This window comes from Pseudophryne corroboree, chromosome 1 (genome assembly GCF_028390025.1).
Source record: "Pseudophryne corroboree isolate aPseCor3 chromosome 1, aPseCor3.hap2, whole genome shotgun sequence".
In the NCBI taxonomy this organism is placed as follows: Eukaryota; Metazoa; Chordata; class Amphibia; order Anura; family Myobatrachidae; genus Pseudophryne; species Pseudophryne corroboree.
The window spans coordinates 1,144,291,573-1,144,309,686 of record NC_086444.1 but is presented as its reverse complement, the minus strand read 5'-3'; the positions used below and the strand labels follow the sequence as shown (position 1 = coordinate 1,144,309,686).

Below are 18,114 nucleotides of genomic sequence, written 5' to 3'. Positions count from 1 at the left end.
AAATAAGATTTTACTTACCGGTAAATCTATTTCTCGTAGTCCGTAGTGGATGCTGGGGACTCCGTAAGGACCATGGGGATAGACGGGCTCTGCAGGAGACATGGGCACTTTAAGAAAGAATTTAGGTTCTGGTGTGCACTGGTTCCTCCCTCTATGCCCCTCCTCCAGACCTCAGTTAGAGAAACTGTGCCAAGAAGAGCTGACAGTACAAGGAAAGGATTTTGGTCATCCAGGGCAAGATTCATACCAGCCACACCAATCATACCGTATAACATGTGAAAACAATCAGTTAACAGTATGACAAACGACAGAGCATCAGGTCAAAAGCTGATGCAACCATAACATAACCCTTATTGAAGCAATAACTATATACAAGCATTGCAGAAGAAGTCCGCACTTGGGACGGGCGCCCAGCATCCACTACGGACTACGAGAAATAGATTTACCGGTAAGTAAAATCTAATTTTCTCTAACGTCCTAGTGGATGCTGAGGACTCCGTAAGGACCATGGGGATTATACCAAAGCTCCCAAATGGGCGGGAGAGTGCGGATGACTCTGCAGCACCGATTGAGCAAACAAGAGGTCCTCCTCAGCCAGGGTATCAAACTTGTAGAACTTTGCAAAAGTGTTTGAACCTGACTAAGTAGCCGCTCGGCAAAGTTGTAATGCCGAGACCCCTCGGGCAGCCGCCCAAGAAGAGCCCACCTTCCTAGTGGAATGGGCCTTAACTGATTTTGGCAGCGGCAATCCAGCCGCAGAATGAGCCTGCTGAATCGTGTTACAGATCCAGCGAGCAATAGTGTGCTTTGAAGCAGGAGCACCCAGCTTGTTGGATGCATACAGGATAAACAACGACTCTGTTTAATTGACCCTAGCCGTTCTGGCTACATAAACCTTCAAAGCCCTGACCACATCAAGCAACTCGGATCCTCCAAGTCAGTAGTAGCCACAGGCACCACAATAGGTTGGTTTATATGAAAAGATGAAACCACTTTCGGCAGAAATTGTGGACGGGTCCGCAATTCTGCTCTATCCACATGGAAAACCAGATAGGGGCTTTTATGTGACAAAGCCGCCAACTCTGACACATGCCTAGCCAAAGCCAAGGCTTAATAGCATGACCACCTTCCACGTGAGATATTTCAACTCCACCGTTTTAAGTGGTTCAAACCAGTGGGATTTCAGGAAACTTAGCACCACGTTAAGATCCCAAGGTGCCACTGGAGGTACAAAAGGAGGCTGAATATGCAGCACTCCCTTTACAAACGTCTGAACTTCAGGTAGAGAAGCCAACTCCTTTTGAAAGAAAATGGATAGGGCCGAAATCTGGACCTTAATGGAACCCAATTTTAGGCCCAAATTCACTCCGGACTGTAGGAAGTGAAGGAAACGGCCCAGCTGGAATACCTCCGTAGGAGCATTCCTGGCCTCACACCAAGCAACATATTTTCGCCATATACGGTGATAATGTTGATCTGTCACGTCCTTCCTAGCCTTTATCAGCGTAGGAATGACCTCATCCAGAATGCCTTTTTCTGCTAGGATCCGGCGTTCAACCGCCATGCCGTCAAACGCAGCTGTGGTAAGTCTTGGAACAGACAGGGCCCCTGTTGCAACAGGTCCTGTCTTAGAGGTAGAGGCCACGGGGCCTCTGTGAGCATTTCTTGCAGATCTGGATACCAAGTCCTTCGTGGCCAATCTGGAACAATGAGGATTGTTCTCACTCCTCTTTTTCTTATTATCCTCAGCACCTTGGGTATGAGAGGAAGAGGAGGAAATACATAGACCGACTGGAACACCCACGGTGTCACCAGGGCGTCCACAGCTATCGCCTGAAGGTCTCTTGACCTGGCGCAATACCTCTGTAGCTTTTTGTTGAGGCGGGATGCCATCATGTCCACCTGTGGCAGTTCCCACCGACTTGTAATCTGTGCGAAGACTTCCTGATGAAGTCCCCACTCTCCCGGGTGGAGGTCGTGTCTGCTGAGGAAGTCTGCTTCCCAGTTGTCCACTCCCGGGATGAACACTACTGACAGTGCGCTTACGTGATTCTCCGCCCAGCAAAGAATTCTGGTGGCTTCTGCCATTGCCACCCTGCTCCTTGTGCCGCCTTGTTGGTTTACATGAGCCACTGCGGTGATGTTGTCTGACTGAATCAGAACCGGTTGGTCACGAAGCAGGGTCTCCGCTTGACGTAGGGCGTTGTATATGGCCCTTAGTTCCAGGATGTTGATGTGAAGGCAAGTCTCTTGACTTGACCACAGACCTTGGAAATTTCTTCCCTGTGTGACTGCTCCCCAACCTCGAGGCTTGCGTCCATGGTCACCAGGACCCAGTCCGGAATGCCGAATCTGCGGACCTCGAGAAGGTGAGCGCTCTGCAGCCACCACAGGAGTGACACCCTGGCCCTGGGGGATAGGGTGATTAACTGATGCATCTGAAGATGTGATCCGGACCACTTGTCCAGTAAGTCCATTGAAAAGTCCTCGCATGGAACCTGCCGAAGGGAATGGCCTCGTATGATGCCACCATCTTTCCCAGGACTCGGGTGCAGTGATGTACTGACACCTGTTTTGGTTTTAATAGGTTCCTGACCAGTGTCATGAGTTCCTGAGCTTTCTCTATCGGGAGATAAACCCTTTTCTGGTCTGTGTCTAGAATCATGCCCAGGAAAGGCAGACGAGTCGTAGGAACCAACTGCGACTTTGGAATATTCAGAATCCAGCCGTGTTGCCGTAACACTTCCAGAGAAAGTGCAACGCCGTTCAGCAACTGCTCTCTTGATCTCGCTTTTATGAGGAGATCGTCCAAGTACGGGATAATGGTGACCCCTTGCTTCCGCAGGAGTACTATCATTTCCGCCATTACCTTGGTAAATATTCTCGGTGCTGTGGAGAGACCAAACAGCAACGTCTGAAATTGGTAATGACAATCCTGTACCACAAATCTGAGGTACGCCTGATAAGGTGGATAAATGGGGACATGAAGGTATGCATCCTTTATGTCCAGAGACACCATAAAATCCCCCCCTTCCAGGCTTGCGATGACCGCTCTCAGCGAGTCCATCTTGAACTTGAACCTTTTCAGGTATATGTTCAGGGATTTTAAATTCAATATGGGTCTGACCGAACCGTCCGGTTTCGGGACTACAAACATGGTCGAATAATAACCCCTTCCCTGTTGAAGGAGGGGAACCTTGACCACCACCTGTTGAAGATACAATTTGTGAATTGCAGTTAACACTATTTCCCCCTCGTGGGGGGAAGCTGGTAGGGACGATTTGAGGCATCGGTGAGGGGGCATCTCTTCGAATTCCAGCTTGTATCCCTGAGACACAATTTCTATCACCCAGGGATCCACCTGGGAGTGAACCCACTTGTGGCTGAAATTTCGAAGACGTGCCCCCACCGGGCCTAGCTCCGCCTGTGAAGCCCCAGCGTCATGCAGTGGATTTTGTAGAGGCCGGAGAGGACTTCTGTTCCTGGGAACTAGCTGTGTTGTGCAGCTTCTTACCTCTGCCTCTGGCAAGAAAGGACGCACCTTGGACTTTCTTGTTTCTTTGTGATCGAAAGGACTGCATTTGATAATACGGTGCTCTCTTAGGCTGTGAGGGAATAAAAGGCAAAAAAATTGACTTTCCAGCTGTAGCTGTGGAGACCAGGTCCGAGAGACCCTCCCCAAACAATTCCTTAACCTTGTAAGGTAAAACCTCCATATGCCTTTTTGAGTCGGCATCACCTGTCCATTGCCGAGTCCACAGGACCCTTCTGGCAGAAATCGACATAGCATTTATTCTAGACTCCAGTAGACTAATGTCTCTTTGAGCATCTCTCATATATAGGACAGCGTCTTTAATATGCCCCAGGGTCAACAATACAGTATCCTTGTCTAAGGTATCAATTTCCTCAGATAAGGTATCCGTTCATGCTGCTACAGCACTACACACCAAGGCCGACGCGATTGCCGGCCTCAGTAAGGTACCTGAATGTGTATAAATGGACTTCAGGGTAACCTCCTGTTTGCGATCCGCAGCATCTTTGAGGGTGGCCGTATCCTGTGACGGCAGGGCTACCTTCTTGGATAAGCGTGTTAAAGCTTTGTCCACCCTAGGGGAGGATTCCCAGCGTAACCTGTCCGTTGGCGGGAAAGGATATGCCATAAGAATCCTTTTGGAAATCTGCAGTTTTTTATCTGGAGATTCCCAAGCCTTTTCACATAACTCATTTAGCTCGTGTGAGGGGGGAAAGGTTACCTCCGGCTTCTTTTCCCCATACATATGCACCCTCTTGTCAGGGACTGGGGTTTCCTCTGTGATGTGCAACACATCCTTAATTGCTATAATCATATAACGGATGGATTTAGCCAATTTTGGCTGTAACTTTCCATCATCGGAATCGACACTGGAGTCAGAATCCATGTCGGTATCTGTGTCAACAGTTTGGGATATTGGGCGCTTCTGAGACCCTGACGGCCTCTGTGACATAGGATCAGGCACGGGTTGGGACCCTGACTGTCCCGAGGCTTCAGCTTTTTCTAACTTTTTATGCAAGGAATTAACGTTATCATTTAAAACCTTCCACATATCCATCCAATCAGGTGTCGGCGCCGTCGGCGGAGACACCACATTCATTTGCTCCCGCTCTGTTTCCACATAGCCTTCCTCGTCAGACATGTCGACACAAGCGTACCGACACACCACACACACAGGGAATGCCCTCTCTGAAGACAGTTCCCCCACAAGGCCCTTTGGAGAGACAGAGAGAGAGTATGCCAGCACACACCCCAGCGCTATAAACCCAGGAATAACACAGTAACTTAATGTTAACCCAGTAGCTGCTGTTTATATTGCTTTTTGCGCCTAATTATGTGCCCCCCCTCTCTTTTTACCCTCTTCTACCGTGTATCTGCAGGGGAGAGCCTGGGGAGCTTCCTCTCAGCGGAGCTGTGGAGAAAAAATGGTGCTGGTGAGTGCTGAGGAAGAAGCCCCGCCCCCTCGGTGGCGGGCTTCTGTCCCGCTTAAATATGCAATTTTTTGGCGGGGGCTCATACATATATACAGTGCCTAGCTGTATATATGCTTAACTTTGCCAAAAGAGGTCCCAAATGCTGCCCAGGGCGCCCCCCCCCCCCCGCGCCCTGCACCCTTACAGTGACCGGAGTATGTGTAGGTGTGTGGAGCAATGGCGCACAGCTGCAGTGCTGTGCGTTACCTCAGTGAAGAACACGGAGTCTTCTGCAGCCTGTGAAGTCTTCTTAGCTTCTCATACTCACCCGGCTTCTGTCTTCCGGCTCTGCGAGGGGGGAGGCGGCGCGGCTCCGGGACCGGACGGCGAGGGTGAGACTCTGCATACCAATCCCTCTGGAGCTAATGGTGTCCAGTAGCCTAAGAAGCAGGACCTAGCTTCAGCAGAGCTCCCTGAAAATAAAAAAACCTAACAAAATACTTTCTCTCAGCAAACTCAGGAGAGCTCACTGAAAAGCACCCAGCTCGTCTGGGCACAGTATCAAGCTGAGGTCTGGAGGAGGGGCATAGAGGGAGGAGCCAGTGCACACCAGAACCTAAATTCTTTCTTAAAGTGCCCATGTCTCCTGCGAAGCCCGTCTATCTCCATGGTCCTTACGGAGTCCCCAGCATCCACTAGGACGTTAGAGAAAAGTTTATAAAATAGTTATCTTTCAATTAGGTGGAGCTATAAACAGTACTCAGGTATTATTAAACTATTAGTTAAAACTAATATACACCATTGGTTTCAATTTAATATACGCAATCCATACCTCCCACCATGACCCTTTCCAGGAGGGACAACATGCTCTCTACCTGGACTTCCTTGTTAATTTATGATTGCAATCACCTGTGTTGAAACATCTTTCTTATCAATTAAATAGTTCAACACAGGTGGCGCCAATCATATATTAAGTGGGTAGTCCAGGTAGAGAGCATTTTGTCCCTCCTGGAATGGGACATGTTGGGAGGTATGCACAATCTAATATACATCCCCCACCTTTCACCGAGGCCCCCTTGTCTTAAGTGCCCCGGGCACCACCAATGCTTAATCCGGCCCTGACCCTATATGTGTTTTTATTTGTATAATAGGTGTATACAATTAGCTTCAATTTGCATTTAAATGCTGTAAAAGTTAAATGTTTACATTATATATATCACCAATCTTGTTAAATGTGCACTAACAGAACTTTTCTTTTAGAGTACCGAATATCTTAGTAAAGATGTCAGTGAAGGAACTCTCAGATGATCAAATGCTATGTGGAAGATTATTAAAACCGATGAAATCTTTGTCTAATGCATCTATCGGAGGCTGCTATCAGATAATTACGTGTATTATACGTTTATGGAAACTTGTTATCCAGAATTTATGAAAACTGGAAAAGAAGAAAATATAAATTATTGCCAATGCTCTGAGAAAAGATCATATACAACATCCTATGGCACCCAGCTTTATACCTCATGCTAGGGGAGGTGTATCAAACCTTGGAGGTAGCTAAAATGGCGACATTGCCCATGGCAACCAGCCTCTTACTGTCATTTGAGACTGTGCTAAGGGGGACATGTACTAAGCAGTGATAAATGTGGAGAAGTGAGCCAGTGGAGAAGTTGCCCATGGCAACCAATCAGATGCTCTGTACATTTTTATAATATGCAAATTATAAATGTTACGTCGATGCTGATTGGTTGTCATGGGCAACTTCTCCACTGGCTCACTTCTCCACATTTATCACTGCTTAGTACATGTCCCCCTTAATTACAGTTACTGTAGAAACTTGCTTTGGGCAATTTCTCCACTGTATCTCTCTCCAAGACTTGATACATCTCCACTTCTGACTTATCTGCGTTCCTACAAAGCAGTGTACAGGAGCAGCCGGCTCCTATGTAACGCAATCTCGTGTGCGTATTGCAGGGACGTCATGCAGCACGTCACTGAGGTCAATGACTGGGAGGCACTGGCCAGTATCAGAGCCAGATTTACACACACAGTATATGAACCTGATGGTGCATTATACAAAGGTGCAGCAGTATATACTTTGTTTCTCTTAAAATAAATATATATACAGTATATGTGTGTGTGTGTGTGTGTGTATAAAGTACTTCTTACCACCTTATAATATGAAAACAGTTTGTTGCAGAAGGACCCACAAATAAAACAACTTGAAAGCGACAAAGTTACTTTGTTAGATTGCACTCATCAGTTTGTTGTAAGACATCTGTACTCATCATTATACATGAAATGAAATATATGGACACAACAGCGTTTGGATAGAGAGTACAGTGAGATTGCGTCTCTGCCTTAAAACTACTGACACATTCCTTCACGGACTTTGGGCCTAATACAGACCTGATCGCCGGGCTACTAATTTTGTTGTCCTGCGATCAGATAGTCCCCGCCTAAAGGGTGTGTAAATTCACCCGTGCAAGGGTGCGATCGCATGTGTACGCCGTGCTAAAAATATCCCCCAGTCAGCGGACAGCTGCAAATCCGTTCGCACCTCACTCACCATCGAATGTTTTTCCCACTGTGTGCAGTGTGTGCGCAGCCCAGGACTTACTCCTACAGTGCGATGAGATCAGGCTGATCGGGGCCAGAGCCGACGCCACACACTCGCCCTGAAAACGCTTGGGAATGCCTGTATTTTGCATTACTCTCCCAGAAAACGGTCAGTTACCACCCACAAACGGCCTCTTCCTGTCAATCAGCATGCGAATGGCTGGTGCTGTTTTGCGATGCCTGTTGTTGTTTGGTGATGCGTTGCACATTGCGGTGCATACGCATGCGCAGTCAATCGATAATCACCTGAGCAATCAGGTCTGAATCGGGCCATTTAAGTACTATTCACCCCAAAATATCTTCAATTGCATGCTGTGTAAGTCACATCGGAGAGAAAACAGATGTCCAGCCTGAATGTTACCGGCATGTACACTGGCTGTGAACATGCGTAGGATAAATACAGAATGGACAAAAATAATATATATATATATGACGTGATAATGTTACTGTAGATTAGTTTTATTAGCGCATCACTGAATGTGAGATCAGAATATCATGCATATAACTGTGCTCTGTATGGAAGAAGAAAGAGACGTACGGGAAATGTAACACTTCATTAAAAGTCTCTGCATTCTTCATGTCTAGGCAAATCTCTAATATTGTGCAGTCTCTCATCTACATATCTGTTCTTTTCAGATTGCTTGCTGATGTTGGTGTACAAAGACAAGTCAGATAGGACGAAGGGGCACAAAGAGAAGGCCAGCATCACCCTGGAAGACATCTGCGGCTTGGACGCTGGGCTCTCATATGAGGGCATGAGCCAGACTCTTGCCATTATCTGTTTCTCACAAGTCGTTATGCTGGGGTTTGACAATAGGGAAATTATGAATGCCTGGGATGTACGGATACGATACAGCTTAGGAGAAGGTAACCTATCCTCATTTCCTGAACCTTAGCAACGGTAGTACACGCACCTAACTATGTATAAATTCCAGCTATGTGTTCCTCGGGTAGCGCCAACTATAAATAAGGCCTCACCAGTGACCAATCACTTTATATATCACTTTATATAAAGTTTCTAATAAGTGATGAGGAAAATTGTTAAAGTCAGCTGAGTTGGGGAAGAAAACAAGGAGATCATTCCGCAATGTTTACTCCTATTGGTAGGTACAGATGTGTCCTCATCAGTGGTGGCTCCAGAGGTGGGGCTACAGCGCAGTCCACAATTCAAATAGAGGAGCCGCAGCCACTGCCAGTGAGTCAATTTGGAATTGCAGTTGGTGGCAGTTGGTGTGGTTCCCCTATTTGAATTTTGAACAGCGCTGCAGCCCAACCTCTGGGGTACACTACGGCTGGCCAGCGGTCGGGCTCCCGGCGACCAGCATACCGGCGCCGGGAGGCCGACCGCCGGCTTACCGACAGTGTGGCGAGCGCAAATGAGCCCCTTGCGGGCTCGCTGCGCTCGCCACGCTACGCGCGCCACACTATTTTATTCTCCCTCTATGGGGGTCGTGAACCCCCACGAGGGAAAATAAGTGTCGGTATGCCGGCTGTCGGGCTCCCGGCGCCGGTATACTGAGCGCCGGGAGCCCGACCGCCGGCATACAGAAGACCACCCCAACCTCTGGAACCGTCACTAGTTTCAGCTGCACCAAACAGCCCCTATCAGTGCTCCATGTCCTGGGTAACTCAGCCGCACTGAGCGTCTTTTTCCCCTCAAAAAGTGCTTCTATTCACACAAACAAAACTGGAAGCGACAAAACTACACTGTTAGATTGCACTAATCAATGTGATGTGCGAGATTTGTACATCTGTGTGCGAATGAATCTGAGTCTGTGTACAAAGTGCTGCGATGCAGCAGCTGCAGCTTTTTCCCACTCCATGTTCCGACGTGCTTCATCTGCCACTTTGTACGTGTTTACAGGTAATTACTGTGCAGTTACAGTCACAGCCCAGGGACTCTGGTACACTTTGAGTAGCGTTTTGCTGTGATGGCGATGCAAATTAGAAAAAATAGTACGATACACCTCCTATAGTGGTTCAGTCATCCTGGGCATCTCGTTAGGCTAGTCATATTATTATTAATTTAATTTATTAGCAGTTACTTAGACAGCACTTTCTGTTGTGCTTTACAATTGGAAACAAACAGTAATAAAAGAAGACTGGGTACTAACAGGCTGCTCGCAAGCTATAGGGAAACAGGCATTGATATACAAGGATAAGGCTACATATTGCATATTGGTCCAGATTGCAGAGTTTCTTGGTGGCCTGTATGAACCAGTCACACAGGAGAGTTGGCCTACGGTCGGCATGATGTAACAGTGTAGAAGGCGAAAATATGTGAGGTTATTTGTGGACTGTATAGAGGGGATTTAATAGGGTAGGATAGCTTATGGATGCTACATGGGTGGTTTTGAAATTTGATAAGCTGCCTGAAGAGAGGGAAAACTTGATGGTATGAAGACTAGAGGAAAGTCTTATTGTGCATGGAAGGGAATACCGTAGAGTGGCTGCAGGCTGAAAAAGGTCCTATAACCATGATATTAAGTTGATCGGATAGATAGCGCTGGATGTATTAGGACCCATCTATAATGTAGTACAACTACTATTAATTTAGTCAGATTTTGAAAAAGATAGACTGTCAGTAAGTTTACTGATGAAGGGCGACTATGCCAAACACTCTGCCTAACAATACTCTCCATCCTCCTTTAATTTTATTACTCCAGGTAACAGTCAGTTTGTTGTCCCAAAAGCTGCCAAAGATATTTTTTTCGGTAAACTGGTATGCCGCAATCTAGATAATATATATGTGTACACTCGTAGCATGAAATAAAAAGAACAGGATTTTACCAATACATCGCATGACACAATGGGGGTAATTCCAAGTTGATCGCAGCAGGAATTTTTTTAGCAGTTGGGCAAAACCATGTGCACTTCAGGGGGGGGGGGGCAGATATAACATGTGCAGAGAGAGTTAGATTTGGGTGTGGTGAGTTCAATCTGCAATCTAAATTGCAGTGGAAAAATAAAGCAGCCAGTATTTACCCTGCACAGAAATAAAATAACCCACCCAAATCTAACTCTCTCTGCAAATGTTATATCTGGCCCCCCCTGCAGTGCACATGGTTTTGCACAACTGCTAAAAAATTTCCTGCTGCGATCAACTTGGAATTACCCCCAATAACAACATATAAGAAAGAAAGAAAGGATAAGAAGGGGTTTTCCACCTCCAGTTTAAATTGTTAGCTTCTACATGGTATGCTGCAACTTTTACCATAGACATTGCTGTCATTTTCTAACGTCATCATTTGCATTGCTATATAGCCTTTTTTATATACTCATTATTTCTAGAGTAGACATTTTATCAGTGACATTTTTATCCACTTAAGCAGACTGAACTTTGATCAACTACAGAAGACATCACTAATTAGTCAGATCAGGGTGTATGATCATTAGGCAAATATATTTTTAGGAATTTATTTGTAATCTGTCATGCGGTATTTAAATGTGTGTTTTGGTGGTTTGTAGATCATCAGGTCAGTACATTTATTTTTTTTGTCTGTATAAAGTTGATTGAAGTTGCTCAATGAATCATGGATAAAATTTACATCTCTTTAATTAAAAGCAGAGATTTTGACTTAATTATGCAGAAGATGATAAGTAAGGTTACTGCTGCATACCCATAGAGCAGAGGTTCCCAAACGCGGTCCTCAAGGCACCCCAACAGTCCTGGTTTTAAATGTATCCATGCTTGGCCACAGGTGACTTAATTAGCACCTTAGTCAATTTGATTTAACAATCTGTGCTGAACCATGGATATACCTAAAACCTGGACTGTTGGGGTGCCTTAAGGACCGCGTTAGGGAACCTCTGCCATAGAGTTTAGAACCAAGATGCAGCTACGGTATCAAGGAAAGCGGAACATGACATGGATTTTACTTACACGTGCTTGAAAATAAATCTATAGCAAGCAAGGGAGGAGTGTTATGTAAGAAGAAAACCTTAGTTGATGTGTTTTGATATTAAAAAAACATGTGCTGTATCCAGGGATGTTATTAGAAATCATAGGCCCCAGCACAAAGAGGGGGTGGGACTACAATGTGTGGGTGTGGCCCCACCACATTTGGACTTTGAGGCCCATCCAAGGTTCAAGGAAATTGTTTTTCTTTTGTTAAGTCAGGTTGGGTTTAAGTCAATACTATACAAAAAAATATTGTCATTATGTTACCCCCTCTATAGACACATTGAAGAAGCTTGGGAAGAGATAAAGGGGTCTATTTACTAAGCCTCGGATGGAGATAAAGTCAACGGAGATAAAGTCCCAGCCAATCAACTCCTAACTACCATGTCACAGGCTGGGTTCGAAAAATAACAATTAGGAGTTGATTGGCTGGTACTTTATCTCCGTCCACTTTATCTCCATCCAAGGCTTAGTAAATAGACCTATAAATACCAACCAGTTAGCTCCTAACCGTCATTTTCCCAAACACAGCTTGTAAAACGACTGTTAGCAATTGATTGGTTGGTACGTCATCTCTCTCCACTTTATCTCTCTCCAAGATTTGATAAATCTCCCCCATTAGGTCTGTACTAAACTATTGTAAGTACAATGGTCCTTGAGTTTCAGACCTCAGAACTTCTTCTTTTGTCTCAGTGCACAGATTTCATGTTGGAGTGTTGCCTGGCACCAAGTTAGAAAGTGGACCTGCTACTCTGCACTTGTGCAATGATATCTTAGTCCTCGCAAGAGACCTTCCACCTGTTGTGATTGGTCAGTGGAAGCTCTCAGACCTGAGACGCTATGGAGCTGTGGCGAATGGCTTTGTCTTTGAGGGCGGAACACGGTGCGGCTACTGTAAGTAGTACATGTGATGCATACCTCTTGTAATCGTATGGGGTTTATATGGTTATTTGTGCAATACAATGTAGTTATGTTTCCTTGTGACTGGTTCAAAGTGACGAGTCTATATCTCTGTATAATTATGGCACGGTAGTGTTGTGCATAGATCTGTATTGGCCAGATGTGATGATTGGGAGATAATTTTCTTGACCTTGAAGAGCCACGTGTTCCTCTCTAAGCAGATATTTTTCTATACTTTGGCTGAGGCAATATTGTGTGACAGTTACTAGAATGAGCTCAGTATTCCAGACAAGTTACTCTGAATTGTTGTAGCTAGGGGAGATTTATCAAACTTTCTAAAGAGGACAAGAGAAGGTGCTTCCAACTAACAATCAAATTATAGCTATCATTTTTTCTCTAACGTCCTAAGTGGATGCTGGGGACTCCGTCAGGACCATGGGGAATAGCGGCTCCGCAGGAGACAGGGCACAAAAAGTAAGCTTTTAGGATCACATGGTGTGTACTGGCTCCTCCCCCTATGACCCTCCTCCAAGCCTCAGTTAGGTTTTTGTGCCCGTCCGAGCAGGGTGCAATCTAGGTGGCTCTCCTAAAGAGCTGCTTAGAAAAAGTTTTTTAGGTTTTTTATTTTCAGTGAGTCCTGCTGGCAACAGGCTCACTGCATCGAGGGACTTAGGGGAGAGAATTTCAACTCACCTGCGTGCAGGATGGATTGGATTCTTAGGCTACTGGACACCATTAGCTCCAGAGGGAGTCGGAACACAGGTCTCACCCTGGGGTTCGTCCCGGAGCCGCGCCGCCGACCCCCCTTACAGATGCTGAAGATTGAAGGTCCGGAAACAGGCGGCAGAAGGCTCTTCAGTCTTCATGAAGGTAGCGCACAGCACTGCAGCTGTGCGCCATTGTTGTCACACACTTCACACCAGACGGTCACGGAGGGTGCAGGGCGCTGCTGGGGGCGCCCTGGGCAGCAATATATAATACCTTTTATGGCAAAAGAATACATCACATATAGCCATTAAGGCTATATGTATGTATTTAACCCATGCCAAATGTCTAAAACTCCGGGAGAAAAGCCCGCCGGAATAGGGGGCGGGGCTTATTCTCCTCAGCACACAGCGCCATTTTCCTGCTCAGCTCCGCTGTGAGGAAGGCTCCCAGGACTCTCCCCTGCACTGCACTACAGAAACAGGGTAAAACAGAGAGGGGGGGCATATTTTGGCGATATTTTTATATATTTAAGCGGCTATAAGGAACAACACTTATATAGGGTTGTTCCCATATATATTATAGCGCTTGGGTGTGTGCTGGCAAACTCTCCCTCTGTCTCCCCAAAGGGCTAGTGGGGTCCTGTCTTCGATAAGAGCATTCCCTGTGTGTCTGCTGTGTGTCGGTACGTGTGTGTCGACATGTATGAGGACGATGTTGGCGTGGAGGCAGAGCAATTGCCGATAATGGTGATGTCACCCCCCAGGGAGTCGACACCGGAATGGATGGCTTTGTTTATGGAATTACGTGATAATGTCAGCACATTACAAAAATCAGTTGACGACATGAGACGGCCGGCAAACCAGTTAGTACCTGCCCAGGCGTCTCAGACACCGTCAGGGGCTGTAAAGCGCCCTTTACCTCAGTCGGTCGACACAGACCCAGACACAGACACTGAATCTAGTGTCGACGGTGATGAAACAAACGTATTTTCAAGTAGGGCCACACGTTATATGATCACGGCAATGAAGGAGGCTTTGCATATCTCTGATACTACAAGTACCACAAAAAGGGGTATTATGTGGGGGGTGAAAAAACTACCTGTAGTTTTTCCTGAATCAGAGGAATTAAATGATGTATGTGATGAAGCGTGGGTTAACCCAGATAGAAAAATGCTAATTTCAAAAAAGTTATTAGCATTATACCCTTTCCCGCCAGAGGTTAGGGCGCGCTGGGAAACACCCCCTAGGGTGGATAAGGCGCTCACACGCTTATCGAAACAAGTGGCGTTACCGTCTCCTGATACGGCCGCCCTCAAGGATCCAGCTGATAGGAGGCTGGAAACTACCCTGAAAAGTATATACACTCATACTGGTGTTATACTGCGACCAGCCATCGCCTCAGCCTGGATGTGCAGTGCTGGGCTCGTCTGGTTGGATTCCCTGACTGAAAATATTGATACCCTGGATAGGGACAGTATTTTATTGACTATAGAGCAATTAAAGGATGCTTTCCTTTATATGCGAGATGCGCAGAGAGATATTTGCACTCTGGCATCGAGAGTAAATGCGATGTCCATATCTGCCAGAAGGAGTTTATGGACGCGACAGTGGTCAGGTGATGCGGATTCCAAACGACATATGGAAGTATTGCCGTATAAAGGGGAGGAATTATTTGGCGTCGGTCTATCGGATCTGGTGGCTACGGCAACTGCCGGAAAATCCACTTTTTTACCTCAGACCCCCTCCCAACAGAAAAAGACACCGTCTTTTCAGCCGCAGTCCTTTCGTTCCTATAAGAACAAGCGGACAAAAGGACAGTCATATCTGCCTCGGGGCAGAGGAAGGGGTAAGAGAGGGCAGCAAGCAGCCCCTGCCCAGGAACAGAAGCCCTCCCAGGGTTCTGCAAAGCCCTCAGCATGACGCTGGGGCCTTACAAGCGGACTCAGGAACGGTGGGGGGTCGACTTAAGAATTTCAGCGCACAGTGGGCTTGCTCACAGGTGGACCCCTGGATTCTACAGGTAGTATCTCAGGGTTACAGGTTGGAATTCGAGAAGTCTCCCCCTCGCCGGTTCCTAAAGTCTGCTTTGCCAACGTCTCCCTCGGACAGGGCGACGGTATTGGAAGCCATTCACAAGCTGTTTGCTCAGCAGGTGATAGTCAAGGTACCCCTCCTACAACAGGAAAAGGGGTATTACTCCACGCTATTTGTGGTACCGAAGCCGGACGGCTCGGTAAGACCTATTCTAAATCTCAAATCTTTGAACCTGTACATACAAAAATTCAAGTTCAAGATGGAGTCACTCAGAGCAGTGATAGCGAATCTGGAAGAAGGGGACTTTATGGTATCCCTGGACATAAAGGACGCTTACCTGCATGTCCCAATTTGCCCTTCACATCAAGGGTACCTCAGGTTCGTGGTGCAAAACTGTCATTATCAGTTTCAGACGCTGCCGTTTGGATTGTCCACGGCACCTCGGGTCTTTACCAAGGTAATGGCCGAAATGATGATCCTTCTACGAAGAAGAGGCGTATTAATTATCCCTTACTTGGACGATCTCCTGATAAGGGCAAGATCCAGAGAACAGCTGGAAGACGGAGTAGCACTAACCCAACTAGTGCTGCAACAACACGGGTGGATTCTGAATTTTCCAAAATCTCAGTTGACCCCGACGACACGTCTGCTGTTCCTGGGAATGATTCTGGACACGGTTCAGAAAAAGGTGTTTCTTCCGGAGGAGAAAGCTAGGGAGTTATCCGAACTTGTCAGGAACCTCCTAAAACCAGGGACAGTGTCTGTGCATCAATGCACAAGAGTCCTGGGAAAGATGGTGGCTTCTTACGAAGCGATTCCATTCGGCTGATTCCACGCACGAACTTTTCAGTGGGATCTGCTGGACAAATGGTCCGGATCGCATCTGCAGATGCATCAGCGGATAACCTTATCGCCACGGACAAGGGTGTCTCTTCTGTGGTGGTTGCAGAGTGCTCATCTGTTAGAGGGCCGCAGATTCGGCATACAGGACTGGGTCCTGGTGACCACGGATGCCAGTCTGAGAGGCTGGGGAGCGGTCACACAAGGAAGAAACTTCCAGGGAGTATGGTCAAGCCTGGAGATGTCTCTTCACATAAATATACTGGAGCTAAGAGCGATTTACAATGCTCTAAGTCTGGCAAAACCCCTGCTTCAGGGTCAGCCGGTGTTGATCCAGTCGGACAACATCACGGCAGTCGCCCACGTAAACAGACAGGGCGGCACAAGAAGCAGGACAGCAATGGCAGAAGCTGCAAGGATTCTTCGCTGGGCGGAAGATCATGTGATAGCACTGTCAGCAGTATTCATTCCGGGAGTGGACAACTGGGAAGCAGACTTCCTCAGCAGACACGATCTACACCCGGGAGAGTGGGGACTTCATCCAGAAGTCTTCCACATGATTGTGAACCGTTGGGAAAAACCAATGGTGGATATGATGGCGTCCCGCCTCAACAAAAAACTGGACAGGTATTGCGCCAGGTCAAGTGATCCTCAGGCAATAGCTGTGGACGCTCTGGTAACACCGTGGGTGTTCCAGTCAGTGTATGTGTTCCCTCCTCTGCCTCTCATACCAAAAGTACTGAGAATTATAAGGCAAAAGGGAGTAAGAACGATACTAGTGGCTCCGGATTGGCCAAGAAGAACTTGGTACCCGGAACTTCAAGAGATGCTCACGGAGGATCCGTGGCCTCTACCTCTAAGACGGGACCTGCTTCAGCAGGGACCGTGTCTATTCCAAGACTTACCGCGGCTGCGTTTGACGGCATGGCGGTTGAACGCCGAATTCTAAAGGAAAAAGGCATTCCGGAAGAGGTCATTCCTACACTGGTAAAGGCCAGGAAGGAGGTGACTGCACAACATTATCACCGCATTTGGAGGAAATATGTTGCGTGGTGTGAGGCCAGGAAGGCCCCCACGGAGGAATTTCAACTGGGTCGATTCCTACATTTCCTGCAAACAGGATTGTCTATGGGCCTCAAATTGGGGTCCATTAAGGTTCAAAATTCGGCCCTGTCGATTTTCTTCCAGAAAGAATTGGCTTCAGTTCCTGAAGTCCAGACTTTTGTAAAAGGAGTACTACATATACAGCCCCCGGTTGTGCCCCCAGTGGCACCGTGGGATCTTAATGTAGTCTTGGATTTTCTAAAATCCCATTGGTTTGAGCCGCTCAAATCAGTGGAGATGAAGTATCTTACATGGAAAGTAACCATGCTACTGGCCCTGGCTTCAGCCAGGAGAGTATCAGAATTGGCGGCTTTATCATATAAGAGCCCATATCTGATTTTCCATACGGACAGGGCAGAACTGCGGACGCGTCCTCATTTTCTGCCTAAGGTGGTGTCAGCGTTTCACCTGAACCAGCCTATTGTGGTGCTTGCGGCTACTAACGAGTTGGAGGATTCCAAGTTAGTTGGACGTGGTCCGGGCATTGAAAATATATATTTCAAGAACGGCTGGAGTCAGAAAGTCTGACTCACTGCTTATATTGTATGCACCCAACAAGATGGGTGCTCCTGCTTCTAAGCAGACGATTGCTCGTTGGATTTGTAGCACAATTCAACTTGCACATTCTGTGGCAGGCTTGCCACAACCTAAATCTGTCAAGGCCCATTCCACAAGGAAAGTGGGCTCATCCTGGGCGGCTGCCCGGGGAGTCTCGGCATTACAACTCTGCCGAGCTGCTACTTGGTCAGGGGCAAACACGTTTGCAAAATTCTACAAATTTGATACCCTGGCTGAGGAGGACCTTGAGTTCTCTCATTCGGTGCTGCAGAGTCATCCGCACTCTCCCGCCCGTTTGGGAGCTTTGGTATAATCCCCATGGTCCTGACGGAGTCCCCAGCATCCACTTAGGACGTTAGAGAAAATAAGAATTTACTTACCGATAATTCTATTTCTCGTAGTCCGTAGTGGATGCTGGGCGCCCATCCCAAGTGCGGATTGTCTGCAATACTTGTACATAGTTATTGTTACAAAAAAATCGGGTTGTTATTTGTTGTGAGCCGTCTGTTC

At 47.0% G+C, this 18,114-nt stretch overlaps 1 protein-coding gene across 3 annotated transcripts in view; it reads left to right on the top strand.

Moving 5' to 3' along the window:
* The window catches only part of DOK7 (docking protein 7), a 253,577-nt gene that overhangs the window by 11,069 nt on the left and 224,394 nt on the right, over nucleotides 1–18,114 (top strand). For 2 of the 3 annotated variants that reach the window (XM_063924228.1, XM_063924237.1), the window contains 2 exons: nucleotides 8,197–8,427; nucleotides 12,155–12,355. In XM_063924228.1, coding sequence (XP_063780298.1) covers nucleotides 8,197–8,427; nucleotides 12,155–12,355 — 432 coding nt within the window. The remainder of the gene's footprint in view (nucleotides 1–8,196; nucleotides 8,428–12,154; nucleotides 12,356–18,114) is intronic. The other variant, XM_063924246.1, reaches the window with a different exon arrangement.